The sequence below is a fragment of the Lycorma delicatula genome, chromosome 1, assembly GCF_047948215.1.
Source record: "Lycorma delicatula isolate Av1 chromosome 1, ASM4794821v1, whole genome shotgun sequence".
Taxonomy (NCBI): Eukaryota; Metazoa; Arthropoda; class Insecta; order Hemiptera; family Fulgoridae; genus Lycorma; species Lycorma delicatula.
In genome coordinates, this window is record NC_134455.1 from 147,743,400 (window position 1) to 147,763,419 (window position 20,020).

General features: G+C 29.8%; 1 protein-coding gene across 7 annotated transcripts in view; it reads left to right on the forward strand.

Annotated features, from left to right (window-relative positions):
- LOC142323910 (uncharacterized) overlaps positions 1-18,990 on the forward strand; it is a 70,492-nt gene extending 51,502 nt beyond the window's left edge. For all 7 annotated transcript variants that reach the window (XM_075364264.1, XM_075364273.1, XM_075364306.1 and 4 more), the window contains exons 11-12: positions 8,885-9,123; positions 18,162-18,990. In XM_075364264.1, coding sequence (XP_075220379.1) covers positions 8,885-9,123; positions 18,162-18,549 — 627 coding nt within the window. In that variant the 3' untranslated portion in view covers positions 18,550-18,990. The remainder of the gene's footprint in view (positions 1-8,884; positions 9,124-18,161) is intronic.
- Positions 18,991-20,020: the final 1,030 nt, after the last annotated feature.

A 20,020-nucleotide genomic window follows, 5' to 3' on the forward strand; every position in this document is an offset into this window, starting at 1 on the left:
GATTTTAAACAGAAAAATTTTCATCAGTGTTTGAACAACGTAATGCAAATGTAAACAAATAGAAAACTTACTTTTTCCACATAGTCACCAATTACTGTAATAATGTATTTTGCATATTATGCTATTAGTTTTATTACTCGGTCTTCAAAATATTTTCTTGCCAGTGATTAAACCAATTAATTCATCCTTCAGTTCCCCGTAATTTACAAGCCTTTGGATTTTAAACAAAGGTAGTAAGCAGTTTTAAATGGAAAAAAGTAATCTCACTGGACACAAGGTTGGTAATTTATAGTGAATGTTTGAAAATTTTTCAGCAAAATCATGAGCTGTTTTTTGTTGGAGTATAGGATCGAGCATTGACGTTCAAAAACAAAATCTCAATGGACAGCTTTCTGCATTTTTTATCCTGAATAGCATATTAAAGATTTTTTAAGTTTCACAGTACCTATCAGCATTTTTAGTACTTTCACAATCAAGGAATTTAATAACTAATATACCTTTATTGTTCCAAAGTATAGTGGGCTGCCCCCTCTCCATAAACGCCTTTTTTTCTTTACTTTACAATATTCAACACTCATCTTCAGTCAGTTCACCTCCTTCATTTTGATAGCACTAAAAAATGTTTAAGCTCTAGAAAGTCTATCCTTTTGTTCATCTGTCAACATTTTAGGCACAGAAAGAAACTAACCAAATATATTTAGTCAAGTAAAATTCAAAAATAAAAATAAAATTATTTGTGAATTATTAACTAAAAATATTTTTGACATAAAAAAACTCACCGGGTGCTCAACTTTCTGTAACCCAGTTTTTGAAACTATTCTTACTTATACCTTGCATTAATCAGTTAGTTCAAAAGATTACTTGATGACTTTACTACATTAATTAGTTGCTATGTTTTCAAACAAAAGATTATAATTGAAACTTTATCAATTTATGAATTTATTATCAGTAAGCAAACATAAATTTACACTGATTTATAAAATAAAACTCTTTTAATATTTCTTTAAGTATTTTTTTTTTTTGCGCAGATTACAGATGTTTAAATAGAATCTTTCTGTCACTCTCTGTTTAATAGAAATAACACATTAAACGTCTGTAAAAGTTATATAACTAATGTTATGGGATGTCATATATTAAAACTTAGCATCTTACCCTCCTTTTGTAGGTAGCCTCAGGTACATTTCAAATTAAAGTCCAACAGTAATCAGCTAGTATATTTCCAACCTGAATATCTTTGTGGAAATGTTCATCATATTCATCAGCCCCAAGGTTTGGCAGGAAGAAATGAAGATGTACATAGAGGAAATGAACTTTTAGTGACATATTTTTTCCCTTAGCTCTGAATAAATTTAACAGTTTATCTACAATATCCTGGTAATTTTGTGATTTATGGTCATCCAGAAAATTTTCATAAGTATCTTTCTAACACTTGTTTCATCTTTACTACATCAGTCAACACAAAGTTAAATATTTCACCCCTGATCGGTTCCCTTATTTCTGGGCCAACAAAAACCGTTCTTTAATTTTTACTTCCCTTACTTTTGGGAATTGCTGGCTTGTGTACAAGAATCCTGACCATCTTTTGTCATAGCTTTTACAAAAAATTTTATTAATCCTAGTTTGATATGAAGGGGGATAAAAATATTTTTTCTGGTTTAAATATAGGCTAATAAATAATTTTTTTTGCCAGGAGTTAAGTTCTCGCATTCCTTCTACTGTTTTACTACATAATGCTGATCTCTAGCTTGGCTGTTCCATTCACAAATAAAACAGCAGTATCTTCTTTACCTTAACTGCGTGCCTAACAAAAGACCTAATACTTCACACACATTCCAACTGTGCGTTTTATAATTTACTGTTTCAATAACAGTTTTCATAGCATCTTACATTTCTTTCATATTAATCCCATAACAGATTGGTACAGAAGGGTGTTTATTACTGTTGTGAAGTAGAACTGTATTTAAGCCATACTTTGAGGGACATCACTCCTCAGGCTCATAAACTTGACCTTATATCAATAGTTGTTGAAAGTGGCCTCCATTGTGCAATTCACATAATTGAATACGACATTACCTGTTCTTAAACACATGTTGTTATGTTTTTTGAGGAATTGCAGCAACACGTCGTTCAATTTTGCTCTGCAATTCAGGAATGGTGTGAGGATGAGTTTTGCAAGCAGCATCCTTATGCTATCCCAGTAAGAAAAAGTCAGGAGGGGATAAATCAGGAGTGCGAGGGGATCATAACCCCTTGGAAAGCACTGATCTAAGAAAGTCGTAGTGTTGGCTGTATGAGCCATAGCATTGTTCTGCTGAAATCATGTGCACTCTAGCTGGTTTGTGAGTATAGTGTTTATAAATATTGTTGCACCATCTATCTATATGTAGCGCCCACTGTTCACTATGCCATGAAAGAATGTCATGAAAATTTGCCTACATGACATTACACACCAAACGCCCACTTTTTGTCCATGCAGATAAGACTCATGCAGCTGATGTGATTTTACCATACACCAAATGCATGAATTATATGCATTCACATATATATTGAGGTGGAACTATGCCTCGTCAGACCAAAACCAATCATCCAGTTCTTTCCCATCTGGTATTACAGATGAATAAAGCTACACATTTTCCAGTGTCTGCAATTAACAACTTGTGAACTACACAGATTCTGTATGGATACATCTTTTAAACACTTTCACAAAGCTATATGGCCACTACCAACAGAGACCAGACTGGCTAGATAGTCATCGCACAGACTTCTTGGGACTAACAGAATATGCAGCTTGCACAACCATATCAACTTTTGTGGTGTTAGCACTTTCGGTTAACCACTTTTGGCTGTATCTGCCATATTCCCTGTCTCTTGGAATTTGTCATACACTTGATAGAGAACTTGTTTGGTGCTTCCACACCACACTTTTCTGTGAAAGCATTCTGGGTCTGGGTATAACTGGCACATCATTGGGAGACAGTGTGTAACCCATTTTTCCTCAATTAACTTTTAACAAAAGAAGGAAACATTCTTCCATAAGGTTGTATCACTTTTTGAACACTCTGTTTATATTATACGAGGAGCTCATGCCTTATCCTGATTACCAATTTTCTGTCAAAGAACAATTTATAACCTTTTTTAATTAAAGTGTAATGTTTATCTTATGTGATTATATAGTGAACTCACCACCCACATAAAAAACTATCTGATCATTTACAAACTTATAAAGCATTATGAGCCTTTACTCAATACACTGATTGAAGAGAGTAGAGTATCAAAAGCAACATGTAGACTAACAAAGCTAACAAGAATTGTGTTTTTTTTTAATAGTACAGGTATGATGTCATGTTTGTGTTATGACTTAAATTATTGTTTCATGGTTAACAAACTGATTAACATGTTTAGTGCGGGCTAATCTGCTCCAAACTTTACAAAAGTCAATGCTCCTAAACTGCCTGTCCACCAAGTTGACCTTGGATAAAAGACTTGTCACCTACATGTCTTCTCAGTTTGACAACAAAATGTTCACAATAATAAATAAAATAAAACAGCACAAGAGAAACCAAAACCCATTGTATATTATAATGTACATATGAAAGGTATTGACAGAATGGATCCATATGATGGCTTATTATCCTTGTGAGAGAAAAACAATTCGGTGGTATAAGAAAAGAAATATTTGTCCATATTTTACAAATGCTTATGGTCAATGCACACCACTTATACAAAATCCACAGAGAGCATGACAAAGAGAAACTTTCTACGTACAATTTCTAAGTTACAGAGAAACTGTACCACCTAAAGAGGGGCAACTGAAATGAACTCTTCCAGGCATACCATGCATTGACCTGCAAAAAATGAAGATAGAGATGCAAAAGGTAGGAGGAAAAGAAAACTTTGCCAAGTTTGTAACAAAAAATGGAAAAAGAGAGCAAACAACATTTTTTGTGAATTTTATCCAGAGAAGTAGGGTATTGTGCCCAGTTGAGTGCTTTGATAAGTTCCATGAAAACAGATAAGTGGAATGTAGAACGGTGAGGTTGGTTGTAAATACTATAAATAAATTAATAAAAATAAATAAATTCATTAGTATTATTATAATTAGTGGTAGTAATGAATAAAATATATTCATTGAAACAAAGAACAGAAATGGAACACTACATGGCTGCCTCGGAATCTGTTCATTCACAGTGTTTACTACTCAAATACAAATACCAATCTATGACATCACAAATTACTACAAAAAAAAACCTAAAAAAATTTTGGGCTACATTCTACACCTTAGTACAACATTTGGTAAGTATGTATTGAAAAATATTTTTTAGCATACTAAGTACCTAATTCATTATATATATCATAGCATTGAACAAGTTAATAGAGTTAAAAATCTGATGTGTTGTCGGTTGTCAGACAACACATCAAAAAGTTAGGACTTTTTTGTACACCTATTAAACTACATTTACACTTTTTTCTTTTTAATGAAAAGTACATAAAATTTTATTTCATTAAAAACTTCTGATATTTTTTTTTTATTGAATTATTATTTATCTTAAATTTTACAATGAGAGGTTAATAATTATTAATAAATCAATATATTTAAATTAAAAAAAAAAAAAAATGAGGTGAAGTCTGATTCGAACTGTGCCTTTCCCCAAGATCCAAATATTCCATTAATTTAAATTTTATTTGGCTATAACTCTGGAACGAATGAAAATAAGTATCACTTATGGTATATCATTGAAAAGCTCTCAATAAGGACTTATTACTGCAGTTAAGAAAACGTTTTGGACACAAAAAGAGGGGAGATGCACAACTAGATGTTAGGACAACCCTAAATTCAAAATTTCAACATCCTACAGCTAATCGTTTTTGAGTTATGCAAGATACATATATACATACATACATACATACATACATATGTACAGACATCACACCAAAACTAGTCAAAATGAATATTTCTGTTGAAATCTGGAAACTGAAATTTTTCACAATCACAATACTTCCTTTACTTTATACAAGGAAGTAAAATTATATACCCAGCACATAAAATAATCATATAAAATAAAAAAACATACATGTATAAACATGCATCATACATCATCAGTTTTCAAAATTAAATTTTGGAATTTTTCAAAAACATAGAACAATGGAAAACTTCTACAAAGAAAACCAAAACAGTTATGTTTCACATAGGAATTATGCAGTGGGTAAAATTTTCCCTACTATTTTTTATTCCAAAAATCAACTGTTTAAAGAAAATCCTTTGTTTTAATATACTGACTGATGAAAGTGTAGTATTAAAAGCAACAAGTAGACTAACAAAGTCAACAAGCATTGTATTGTTTTGAATTGTACAGGTATGATATGTTTGTGTTACGACTTGTGTTTTATTAATTGTGGTTGTTTTGCATGTAATGGTTTATTTTTTTATCAAACAAAATTTTATAACTCTGTCTCTTATTAAATTAGTAAAGATAGGTTAGATTATGCTAAATGAAATTTTAAATAAAATATCTTTATTTCTCAAATGTTAGTGAAACTTGTAGATACTACATATTTCAACATGTGTTATTCAAAATGTTTGTTTTCATGATATCTACTTGAAAACATATTTGTCTATTATAAGATAAAAAATCAAGTTTATTTAGAGGGATTAAGAGACACAAGTCAGTTTACATTGTGTCAAATGGTTTCAAACAGATTGAAGTGTCTGTGTACTTCATAGCAGATTTGTTTATTTTATTTTTACATCCTGTATATTTAAAGCTTCTTCTACAACTGTGTAAATGTTAAATTTTTTATATTAATTTTTCTGAAGAAAAAATAAAACTGAAATAAAATAAGCTTTTAGAGATCAGTCCCATGAATAATTTCTATATCTTCTGGATCGTGTGTAATCTAACCTGTAAAAAGCTTTTTGATATTTTCACAACCATGGATTTTCTGTACAGACTTAAATTTTCCTTCTGCCAGTTGTTAGAAGTAGGATTTTTCAGTTATTGAATTTTAAAAAGAGTCCAGCCTTTGCAGTTATGTAAATAAAATAGATGCTAAATCTATAGCTTTCAAACAAACAATTTGTTGATTTTCTTCTTCTAAATGAAATCTCATCTATTGCAAAATTCCTTTTACGATTTAGTCATACTTTGGTTCAACATTGAACTAAACTTGATCTTTTAGTAGTAAGAAAAAACCCACAATTTCTCTATTCACTAGATTCAGTAACAAGGAAGGTTGTGTAGTGTTTACAGTTAATAGTGTTACCTACGTAAGAAATTATTATTCTTTTTTTATAAGCAAGTTTGCTTTGGGATACATTGTTATTCAAAGCACTTCATAGCTAATTGGATCAACATTTAAACAGTTTTGCTATAGCAAATGGGAAATACATTTTGAGAAATATTTTTCAACTTTCTTTTATCTTGATTTGTCAAAATAATAAATGGGCCGATGTGTTTGTGAAGAATTACTGCAGGCTATTATTGTAAATTTTTACCTCCCTTATTTCTGGAAGCATATTTCAGATTTTGCTAATAGTGAGTATCATTTTGAAATTTAGCCAGTTTTTGACAATATTAACATTTTTTCTAAAGAATATTTTTTTTTGTATGATTTTTTTTTTAATTCTTTGTAAAGGAATCTCCTGCCTTCTATAAAAAATCTTCCATCTATTTAATCATCCCATGCCCATAATAAAATTATCATTAAAAAAAAATTAATACAGATTATTTATCTGGCAAAGAGCCGGATATTATACATCGAAAATGTAAAACTTTTGTGAGAATGGAATCCCCTTATATCTTTGTTGCAACCAAACAAAAAAAATTTTCATTTCCATAGTTTTCTGTTTAATAGACTGAAATTTATGAAATATAAAATGAATTTGTCTTCAAATTTAAGCCAGACAGAAGCAATTGAAACCTTTTATTATTTAGGTTTACTGTCAATTTTTCCCATAATTGTCAAGCAATGCAACTGCTTCTCATTTACCAGCCTTGTCATTGTGAGTGATATTCACATTTTTCACTGTAATAATAATAATTATGTCTCTGAAATCTATTTTTTGTCCTCAGATAGCTTCTTCAAAGTCATCCTTCATTTGCTGCATTGCTTCTTCAATATACAATTTAAAACACAACAGAGATAAATTTTATCCTTGTCTTTCTCACACCTACTGAATCAGAGCTTGATTTTCTTCATCTACTCCATGTTTGTCAAATTTTTTTTAATAAAAAAATTATTTTTTTTTAATTTTGAATTTTTGTAATGCTATAAAGTGCAGATTTTTTTGAGAGGCACCACCAAAAATGTTTACAATTTAATTCATTCATACATGTGACCAAAAAGATCATAAGAAAATATTTATGTAATTACAATATATTAGTTAAAGAACAAAAATAAAATGAAACAAATCAATAATAACAATGACAATAAGAATAATAAACAACTCACAATAATAATCAGAATTATAACAATAATGATAACAGCAAACAGTAATAATAAATGTCAGTAATAAACAAATCATAATCATAGTAATAATCACAAATCATAATGATAATAATAAATTTCAATAATAAATAGTGATTACATACAAAACAGAATTTAAAGTAATCGTCAGGATTTATTTACAGGTAGTTAAATACCGAAAACCAGAATTCAGCCCCATTAACAAAAGACATTAGCATGACCGCTAATCTGAACAATGCTAATACAACTAGTCTTGTATTACCAACAATAGTATAATAGATAAGACAAGTATAAAGTTCTTTTACTGATTGTCTAACAGTAACTCACTAAACCATTTCTTGTTTTCATGTACTGTCCACACTGGAATTACTTCTGACATCATCTTAATCACGTCGAACTTGTACGCACTAGAAATTTACTCCTTCACTGACTTGCTGACCTCCTGATAGGATACTATCTCTCTTCAAACTCAGTGTAATAACTTCTCACTTAGAACTCTTTTGCAGAACTCATTTCAACTCATCTTTCCTGGAGTATTTGTGCTCCTATCCTTTTGACCTGCAGGACCAGATCCCAGTAGAAGTGTGAGAAACATTGTCCTTACATTTAACCATGCATTCCTAATCCGATCCGGTAATTCTTCTTATGGAATAACATCTGTTTATAGGTGTGTCGTTTGGCAGTATTACAAAGCACAATTGTTAAAGGAACCTATTAGCTTTACTAAAAGGGCCTTTCTGGATTCCTCCCATTATTATATTTTCTACTATCTTAATTGGCAAGAATCCGTTACTCAGGTCCATTATACTGGTCTTGTTACAATATTTTATTATTAATAGCAAATGTGCACATTTTCAAATTCAGCTTTGACTGAACTTCATTTATTTATTTCAGCTCAGATATACAGAAAGATAAACAGCTATAATTTTTTCAGTGATATGTTCTTACTGAATTAGTTTTTTTTTTTTTTTTTTTCTTTTTTTTTACTATACGTATATAAAGGTTGAAAAATTACAGATAATATGATCTCACCAATATTAAAACATATTCTCCCCTTTTAATTTTTCAATCTCAAAATTAAAAAATTGTTCTTTATGTAATATTTCTTCTCCTTTCTAGACTGTATGATTTTCAGGAAAAAGATTAAGTAATAAACATGATTTATCTTGGTCTATCTTAGTTTACTTTATAAACTGTTTGTGAGTTTAAGTAGTAGTGCGGCCTGCCAATAAGTTATTGTTTTCTGTTGAAGAATTTTTTAAGCACCATCATTTTTATCCATCATGTTCTGGGATGCTATTCCCTGAAATATTCCAATTGTTATAGAACCATCAGTTTGTAAGGGGTGCAGTTTACTACCTAACAGGGCTCATGTAGAACTTAGTAGTAGTAGGCTTAATTTATTCTTATTTGTGAATAGGTGAAGCACAAGATAAAGCATGAAAAAGATGAGTTGTATGAATGTAAGGAATGTGGTCAGCAGTTTGAAAAGTTGCGACTTTTGAATCAGCACAGAGAAAAGCTACATAAAAACAGTCAAAATTGGATATGCAGATATTGTGGAAAGCATACAACCACCAAATTAAGCCTTAATATACATGAAAGAATACACACTGGTATCAAACCATTTATATGTGAATGGTGTGGAAACGCTTTTAGGTAAACTTTATATAGTTTTAATTTCATCAATAGCCTTACTTATAAATGATATAAATAAACAATTTACAATGGCACTAGCAATTCTAGAGCTTGAAACCCTGTTTTACAACATAATGCTAGCATTCTCTGAAACATAACAGATGTACAATTAAATTAATTGTTAATTATTAATTAAATTAATTATTCCTCTATTAATTATTCATAAGTTTTTTATAAACTCTATTAAATAATTTTTAACTATTTTTATGATGCTATGTTTTAAAAAGTGTTTTATAATTTTAAAAAATGGTTTTTTATGTTTTGAAATAATTTATAAAATCATAAATATTTATCTTTGTCTGTTCTGCTTCCTCTTTATTAAAAATCTGTTTATAAAATTATACAATCTTTATACAAGGTTCATTCAATAATTAAACAAACATTTTTAGTGAATGAAATGCTTAATGCAGGTAATTGAAACTTTTGTAAGTGTTAGTTGGCAACCTTGCAAAGAGTGTTAGTCAGCTGTTTGATTAATATTTACATAAACGTAACCTCTGAGGTCTTAGTTACGATGGCATGTCCATTCCAAGAAAATACTTTGAAGAACAGCATTCTGTGATCCAGTTTTTGCTTTTGGAAAGTGTAAAACAATACGGCAGTAGCTGGATGAACCATGTGAGTTTTTATGCATGGGTGGAAAAGTTACCACAAAAGCGTGACCAATGAGCACTGCTCCAAGTGTCCAGTAACAGTATCGACCTCAGCGTAAGATTCTTGTATTGATTCACTTATCCAAAAAACTTATGACTTACAGTAGAACAATTTACTGAAAAATATCAACTAAATGTTGGCACAACTCATTCAGTCATTCAGAATAAATTGAACTACGATAAGACTTGTGCAAGGTGGGTTCCCAGAGAGCTTACTGTTCATCACAATGCTGAAAGATTTTGCATTTGCACCGCCGAACTAAAAAAACATATAGTAACAAGGTGACACAATTTTGGGCAGAATTTTAACCTGTGAAGAAACTTGGATACATCATTTTGAGCTGGAGCCCAAGCGTCAAAGCATTCAGTGGAAACATCCTGAATTGTCTATCTGTAAGAAATTAAAAATGCAACCATTGGCTGGTAAGGTCATGTTAACCATCTTTTGAAGTGCCCATGTCTGACTTTCTGTGATAATTTGGAGGAGCAGTGCACTATCAACAGCCAATACTACTCATCCATGACTGAGAACAAAATCAAGCCCACATTGAAGAGGAAATGTCCAGGGTGGCAGAGAAAAGGTGTACCTCTACGAAGACAACGCTCAACCTCATACAGCACAGGTTGGGAGCTCCTACCTCATCTTCCTTACAGCCCTGACCTTGCCCCTTTGGATTTTTTTTGGTTTCGTTCAATGAAAGAAACTTTACATGGCATCAAGTTCAAAGACAGTGAAGAGGTAAAGTACAAAACTGGCTTCGAAATCAAGGTAAAGTATTCTTTGCCAAGGGAATAAGAATGCTCGTAAAAAGATGGGACAAGTGTAGAGATGTTGATGGGGGTTGTGTGGAAAAGAAGACAAAATTTGTATTTATTTAATAACCATTTTTGCTGTGCAGCAGCTATTTGTTGTTTAATTCTTGAATGACCTTCGAATGCTCAATTTATTTATATCATATTCAGTTTTATGTTTCATATTTGGTTCTATTGATTTATAGTTCACTTCTTTGTATTAGGTTTACATAGTCATCTAAGTTTTGTTTTGATTTTAAAGCGTTTTGCTGCATTTTAGTTAGATATAAATGTTAAGAAGAATGTTCCATTGAATGTTGTATTAATCATCTTATTACCAGTACAAAGTTTTAAACTAGTAGTATTCAAAATTTATTTTACAATATTGAAGATTTATTTGGTTTAAAAAGTGATTACATTACTTTGCAAAGGTTGAGCGATTTATTTGTTAACAGGGAGTTACCAAGTGAAGAATCAAGGTTTTTACATTGCTTAGTAATTATCACGACAAGCTCACAAATTGGTGGTGCATACCATATGTACATATGTATGGCATTCTGTACACATACATGACTGGAAACTGTCTCTTCTTCAGAATAAACAATTCTATTAGGTATTTAGATAATGACACACTTGCTCTATTCCATTCATTTAGTTAAAGGTTTATTGCTGTTAAAATGAAATACAAAAAACTTAGTTACTGGAATCAGCTGTTAGTATTGCCAACTTATAAAATAAATTATTTTCTGACAAATTCGGATAAAATAAATTTTTAATAGCTTTAAGGATGTCTAATAAATTGTTTCATTATGTGTTTGATTATTTTTCTGAAGTAGTTAATTATTTTATTTTGTAATATAAAAAATTTTGTTTTGTTAAATACCTAGTTCAAATGTGATACATTTTGATATGTCTTGTTTTTAATAAACTTTGAAATTCTATGTTTGTATTTAGTTTTTGTTGAAAGTTTTGTTTAAAAACTTTTGTGTTATTACTTATTTAACAAAGCTATTTTACAACAAAAACAAAGTAATGTGTTTTTTAATAACTCCAATATTTTGTCTTTTACCCCAGATTCTTCAAAATCTACTAAAAATACACTTCTGAAACACTTTTTTTTCAGTTTTTCAGATCAAATTTCACATAAAACCTCTTAATTTACTCCTTAATTTGGGTACTAAAAATTAATTTTACTGAAGGTGCAGAAATCTGGACAAAATCTTTCACCAGCTAGCACTTAACTAACAAAACATTTCCAAGCCTATGTTTAAATGAATTTTTTTCTTTATTTTCACTAGTAGTACACATTCTGAAAGTTTGTTACATTTTTTGTGAATCATCCTGTATTTCTGTATTTACAAAAGTCATTTCATTTAAATAAATGTCTTCCTTTTTTATCTTAGGTGACTAAATTTATTGAAAGCAATATATATAAAGTTTTGTGATAAAACTTTCCCCTTTTAGCTTAAAATTTTACTTATACAATGGTGCAAAAAATTGCATTTCTTAGCTTATAATTTTTCAAGGTAAACTCTGTAATGTCTCTTTAAGTTGAATGATTTATTTTAAATGATATTATTTATTAGTTATTACTTTCCTGCCTTATTTAAAATATTCTCTCTCTGCCAGTTATTCTTTGGAAATAATCCTCAAATTATTTGTTAGTTTTCATATAAAACTTTTAATATATTTCCACAGATCATCCATACTGAATTTGATATCATTGGATTGACATGAAGTATGTCCCACAGCTAGTTGTTTGGTTGACTACATTCTTACTGTTTTGCATTTTAAGTGTGGCAAAAATTTAAGTAAACCTCATTTAATGGAGCTATGACTGATTAAATCTTAATTATGCACAGGATTCTGTTGAATATAAAAATCAACCTGTAACCAGCAGATAGGACTGTTTTCATTATTACATATTAAATATTGATAATATTCTATAAAAAAGAATCTCTAGAAACAATATACCAGTAAAAACTGAATATTGGATGTACCAGATTATCAATTCACTATCATTAATTTATCAAATTAAAAGACTTTATATTAAATCTATTGAGTTAAGCATTGAAGTATCATATAATTTTGTTGTGCTATTTTTATCAAATTATATATGTTCATACTTGTTTATCATTGGTTTTAAAATTGATTACTTTTATTTAAATTTTTATACAAAAAGTGTTTTATCTGTTTATTGTAAAACATTGAAACATAATTATGCAAGAGAAAAACGTTTTTTAATTCATTTCAAGTCATTGCAAAAATTAAAGCATTCTATTTGGAATTAAATATATGGGTATAAATTAAATATATCTTGTTCTTTAGGAAAGAAAAAGGTAAATCTATATTTTGCCTGGCAACTTTGTACCTGCTGTGTGTCTTGTTGAATATTCTAGAACAGTACTTTAAATTTTATTAAATACAGAAATATTGAAAAATTGGTATTCTCCCAAATAATTCTTATTTCTGAAAGATCATTGACTGGCTACATAATTACCAAATCTTTGGTATACCAGAAATTATTAATATGTACTTTATCAAATATAATTACCAAACCTTCAGTGCTTTTATTGTTATTATAATGATGATGAGGGATTACTTACTTAATCATTCGGTTTTTTTTAAGGGCGAAAAACACCTACATGTTATCATCGCCCGATTCTGTTCTTCTGGTAGTTAATGTTTTTATTAGTTATTTAATTATAACCGATTCAAAAATATTTTAAAAATAATTTTATTACATAAAATCTCTGGATCTTTCTTAACATATTGTAAAAATAGTTTATTCCACATTGTCAATAAAAAAAATTTGTTTTGTGAAAAATATGAAAAAATTAATTATTAATCTATTAATAAATTTATCATTAAAAAAGCAAATTAATTAACTTGGTTAACATTACTAATGTAATTTATTCCCTATTATCTATATGTTTATTTCATTGTTCACAAACTCCACCTTCAACCAAAATGTAGTTTTAAAAATGATGAATTATTTTTTCTGTAAAAAAATGTTCTTACTATCTGATATGCTGGGTAATTTTGTTTTTATATTATGCACTTCTGTTGTATTCTCACTATTACCATGTTCAATTCAGACACTTTCATCTTTACCATTCTCTATGGTGCATCAGCTATGAACAGTGGTATGTCATTTACAAACTAAAATGAATAACATACTGCATTTATCTTTACTATATTTTAAACAGTTGATATTGTAGGTGTTTTGGTTACTACATTGTCATGTGCAATCAAATACCTGTGTATATACTGACACATCAGTTACATGTATTAAATAATGGAAATTCTTTGCTGTACAAAAGAAAATGAAACAAATCATTTAGTTAAAATTTTACCATGACAAATTTTCATTTGTTTTGTTTAAACAATGAAAGACATTTATAATTAGATTCAAGGGACTTAACAGTTTGTGCTTCTTATAAGCCATATGCTCGTTATAAACAATTGAGTCTATTCATACCAGAAAAAAATTTTCTCCTCTAAACAAAGTAAATAATTGATACTCAACATTAAAGAAAACAAGATTTTTATAAGAAATTTACTTGTACTTAAAAACAAAAAATTAAAATCATATTGTATAAAATTGTAAGCACATAACTTACTTAAATTTGGTGAAGAGGTTATTTTCAAAATAAAACACTGTATCTTACACTTTAATACTGTACTTAAATACACTTAAAAATTATGATTGCTACACGCAATAGTATAGTCTTACATCAGTAAAATGTTAAATCTTAACCTAATTTTTAAAAAATTGTATAGATTTGCTGCTTACATTTTATTTCTATACCTAAAACTGTCAATTTAATCATTTTATAAACTCATTGCTGACAGTTTTACAAAATTTGTTAAGCAATTCTAAATTGTCTTGAGCTGCACGGACAGAAAGAAATGACTGGATTCTCATTCATCATCTCATCTTCATTTTCGCTGATTTGCCTGTGTTTCACTGCATTAATTATTTCTTCATCTGCTGGAATTTCAGTAATTAATCTATCGTCATCAGCATGCACATAATCATCCATATTACATTTGTTAAACACATTTTTGGAATCAATGGTCCAAATCCCCTTGAAGAGTTGTGGTTCCTCTTCTGGCTCATAATCTTCTTTAGTTGCAGCTGTAGGAAGACCAGATTTTTTGAAACAATTTTGAATTGTAGTTGAAGATACATTATCCCATTCTCTGATGGTATCCAAAGCATCTGAATTAAATTCTTTTTTCTTTTATGCATCAAGTAATTGTAATACCAGTAAACATCTGAAGTAAGCTTTAAAAGAATGGATAACACCTTGATCCATCAATTGCAGCTTTGCAGTAATATGTTAGAAGGCAAAATACAATTTTTATGTTATGAGGTTTACCAATGGGATTTCTCAACAGTTGTCAATTAACAAATTGACAATTACAAATTTCAGCTTCAAAGATTTTAGAAGTCATCCACACCTTTGTATTAGCTAACTACAAGAAGTTTTTGGTGTTTGTAAAACAACAGGGGTTCCTTGCTTTTCCAATGACCAAACAGTTTTCTTTTTTCATTTCCAGTCATATTCAAACACAGAAGAACAGTAAGCCTTACTTCTAAATGCATTCTGCCAATACATTTTTCTCCTTAAATGTTTTGCCAGAATTAATGTATAAAATATGGCCATTTTATCTGCATTAAATATGTCAGAATTATCTACACTGCCTTCTTCAGTAATAACTTTTGCAAAACCCATTTGATATCTGTTTTTAAATCAGTTCAGCCAACCATTGCTATAAATAGACCCTTCATATCCTAGCTGGTCAGCAAATTTTTCTGCCTGAATTTTCAAAATGAGTATTTATGAGAACATTTTCACTCCTGTTCACTTTGAACCATGTAATAAGAGCTTCATCCAAATCATTTTCACATAGTTTTTAGCTTCCTTACTTGAGATTTCAAAAGCTACCCTTAACTTATTATGGTTCTTCCAAATCACAGAAGCACTGGAAGCAGAAAGTCCATAGTTTTTGTATAAGTCAGAATTAGATTGCCTGTTTTCTAATTCCTTAGTAATTTTTAATTTGTCATAAACGGAAAGAATTTTTCTTTTGCCCTTCCCATTGCCATACTACGTGTATAAACTTCATAATAGTGGAGGAATGAAATTACCCAAAATCCAGAAATAGCCAGAACAAAACTATACATTGCTTACTATTGCATCTGGGTTGTTTCACATACTGTAAAGAAATCATTGCCTCCTTCATCTAATTGAACTTCATTATAACATCCAATATTCAAATGTACTGTGCAGTACTAATGACAAAACATTTCATTTCTGTATCTGTATTTTAAAACGATTCACGTTTTTAATTACTCAGGAAACAAATTTATTCTTCAAAAGAAAATAATATGCTCATTATAACAGACTTTTAACTTTGTTATTAGCTTTTTAAAACAAACTTTACTATACATTAATAATACAGAAAACAAAATAGATTAATAATGTAGGAAACTAACCAATTTTTTTTTATTTTGCTCCTTATAATCGGATTCTCATTACAAATGACCTTGTTATAAGCAATTTCTACTGTAGTTTAATAAGATGAAATATCATGGGTAAATGTAACAGTAAAAAAAAAGAAACCATTGTTGCACTTGTCACATATTAAATAAATTCTTTTATCACGTACTTGAAAAATAATTTTTGTATCAATGTGTTAGATTTTCTTTCTGATTCTGCATTAATGTAATTACATTATTCTAATGTGGTTTACATCATTTCAGGAAAATTAACAAATTATTTATTGCATATAATGTACAATTTTTAAAAGAAGTTATGCATATATATATATATATATATATATATATTTATATATATATATATATATACAATTCAGAATTACTAATATCATAATGATATTACTGCTTTAGAGAAATGAGGTGTTACTGCTTAGAAATGATATCGTCTAATAGTAATATGGCCTTTCTTGGTTGTAGACTTATATCAAAAAATTTTAAATAGAAAAAATATGTAACTCATTTCAGTATAAAGAGATGGGTCAATAGAAGCTCTACTGTAAATAATCTGTCAATTTATACGAGGTCTGTTCTGAGAATAACCGAACATTTTTAATTACATGCTAACAGAGATATTTAGTGACATATGGTTGGCACCAATATGTTCCACATAACCTCCTTTGTAACCACATGTTCTTCGATTATTGATATTTTGTTTAGTTTTCATGTGATTGTTATTTGAGTGCAGCATATTTAAGTGTTAAAGCGATTTTTGTAATGTGTGATTTTTTTATGATTGAACTTTTGTCTCAATGTCGTAGCCATAAACCCAGCTTTCATCTCCCATTATGATTCTTTGCATGAATGTTTCATTGTCATTGGATTGTTCAAGAAGTTTCCAACAAATGTCCAGTCAGCATTCTGTCTGCTGTTCGGTCATCAGACGAGGAACAAACTTTGCTGCAACTTGATGCATGTTCAGTTTTTCAGTCATAATGTCATGAAATGATCCAGTTGAGATGTAACCTCTTCTATAAGTTCTCTGACAGTCAATCACCAATTTATAAGCATCAGATCGTTGATTTTCTGAATATGGATATCACAGTTGAAATCAAAGGCCTTCTTTATTGAGGGTCATCTTCAATTGACTGACGACCACTTTTAAGTTGTGAAAACCATACATAAGATTGTGTACGACCCAGAGCATCATCTCCATAAGCTTATTTCAAAAGTTGAAACATTTCTATGAAAGTTTTCCCCAGTTTCATGCAAAACTTTATGTTGTATCGTTGCTCTCAAAAATTGTACGTTATAAAAATCACTACTAACACTTAAATATACTGCACTTGAATACCAATAACATGAAAACTAAACGAGATGTCAACAATCAAAGAACATGTGGTTGCAGAGTTGGTTATGCAGACCACAATGCTGCCAACCGCACATCACTAAATATCTCTGTTGGCATGTAACAGACCTCTTACATGCAGAAAAATTATGAGAAATAACAAAGAGATTTAAACAAATTTGATAGATTGTGATCTTACTGTTAACCTGACCATGGTACCGGGTACTTGATTGCTGTCTGAATCAACTCCCCAAGTTATTCAGCTTGCATTGATATAAATGTACGAATACTTAAAAAGGGGAAGCTATCTTTGCTTCTTTCAGTCATATTTTTATTGGACATCTGCAGCTTTTCCACAGTATTTGAGGTATCTGTACCTCATTGTTATAGTCTCTAGACTTTCATTACTTTGAGGAAAAGTACGTGGACCTGGTGAAATATTTACTGCTGTGATTGGGGAGCATGGACTGGGAAAGTTTTCAACAGATGTAATAACAGTATTTGGTCAATTTGTTTCATGATTAACATTGATGTTGCTTACTTATTTAGTATCCTGACAGATTATTTCATTTAGCAACGGATTTGTTTTGGGCTTTTGTTGCAATCTTTTTTTAGCCAAACCTTAAATTGTTACTTGAATAGAACTTTTATTAATAATTATTTTGCTAAACTATTTCAAAATTTATTGCTTTCATTACAGATCAAAAGCAAATTTGAGTCAACATCATGCCAAACATACTGGAATTCGACGACATTCATGTAATGTATGTGGCAAGAAGTTTTCTCGTAAATCTTTTGTCACAACTCATATGCGAGTTCATACTGGAGAAAGACCATTTGCTTGTGATATTTGTGAGCAGCGTTTTACTCAAGTTGGTGATATGCGAAGGCATCGTCGGCGTCATATAATGCAGCAGCAGTCACAATCTAATAATGTTGTTGGTGGTGTTATAATACAGCAGATGGTGCTGAAAGATGAAAAGTGTGATATAGATGCAGATATTGTAGGAAACAGTAGCATCTCTAACAGTAGTATACAACTCAACTCCAAGATAAGTATAGCTGACATACGAGCACATTTCTTATGAACATTTCTTTGTCCGTGCTATTAGCCTTGAGTTGGCGCATTTGTACTCCAAGTTTATTAATATGGTTTTAAAAAGACAAGTTTTATTTATTTTTTTTCATGTAGTTAGATATGGGAGGGTCTTCCAGAGAAAAGTCCCATTGGTTGTATAAAAAAGAAATAAAGTGTATAAATATTATTAGACGATTTGCCAAAAAGAGGTAATAAATAAGAACTCATCTATTGAGACAAATTATACAAATAAATAAATTTATTGAATATAAGATTGCTATTTTAATTTTCATTCATTGTCAAAAATTATAAATGTTATTTAAAACTTCATAGTAATTTTGCAAACAATTAATACAATGAATAAAATAAAAAAAAGAAGAACATTTACTATATGTGTAACAGAAACCTAACTGCTCAATACGTGTAAAAATAAAAATATTAAAAAACTGAATTTACCTTGCTATCTGTTTTGTGAAAGTTTGCTCCCTATCTAGTAATATATTTTCCACCTGTAAGTTGAAGACTATATCATCTTGATACTTCTTAACTGAAATTTGTTACAGAGAATACAAGGTTAATAAAATTGTCTTTTTTAAAAACTTTGCTACCAGACACTCAGTTGTTCAGCCTGTTTATAACTAGCATGTATCTTGTATGCTTTCCTTGGGGAATGTTTTTTGTTTTACCAACAACTCTTGTTTATCCCAAATTATAACTTATTTAAAAAAAAAAAAAATAGTTAAATTATTTATTAATACATTAATAATATTAAGTATATAAAAAAGAGGGGGGAAAACAGAAATTTCTGGTCAAATATAATTAATTTTCTTTGTTACCTCATAAATAATTTAACTACTTTATATTTTTTAATATAAATGTAACCAGTGAAAAATAGAGTTGTTTCATTTAACTTTGAACTGTGTCATAGCCATACTAACACTACCTTTAAATCTAAGAACCAAAACAAAGTCTACCTGCCTTTACTGACCTAATTTGCTAGTGCCTTTCTTTTCCAGGGCTGTCTAGGTTTAAATAGCTGGTGACATTGTTGTTTTCAACTGACTTTTGTACAGATCAGAACATCTCTTGCCCAAGAATAAAAATTTATCTACAATATATTATAAGGATGGAGTGAAGAGTTTCAGGCCTCACAACAAAATGGCAGTATGCTTAATTTTTCAGTTGGCGTTGCATGATTCCATTCTTTTTACTGTGAGAGTTTCAAGTCACTGCATCACTTAGTACAGTATTTACAGTCTGTCGTCAAAGTGGAGAAATAGGGTGTTTTATTTGGAAAATGGAAAACTGGAAATTCGCGCAGTAATTAAATACTTTTTACTGAAAGGCTTAAGTGCAAACAAAGTTAAAGAAGAGCTTGATTCAACATTGGGAGGCTTCTCCATCAAATATTACAGTTAAATTCTGGGTCATGGAGTTTAAAATGGTCGAACATGCACTAGCAATGAACCACATAGTGGATG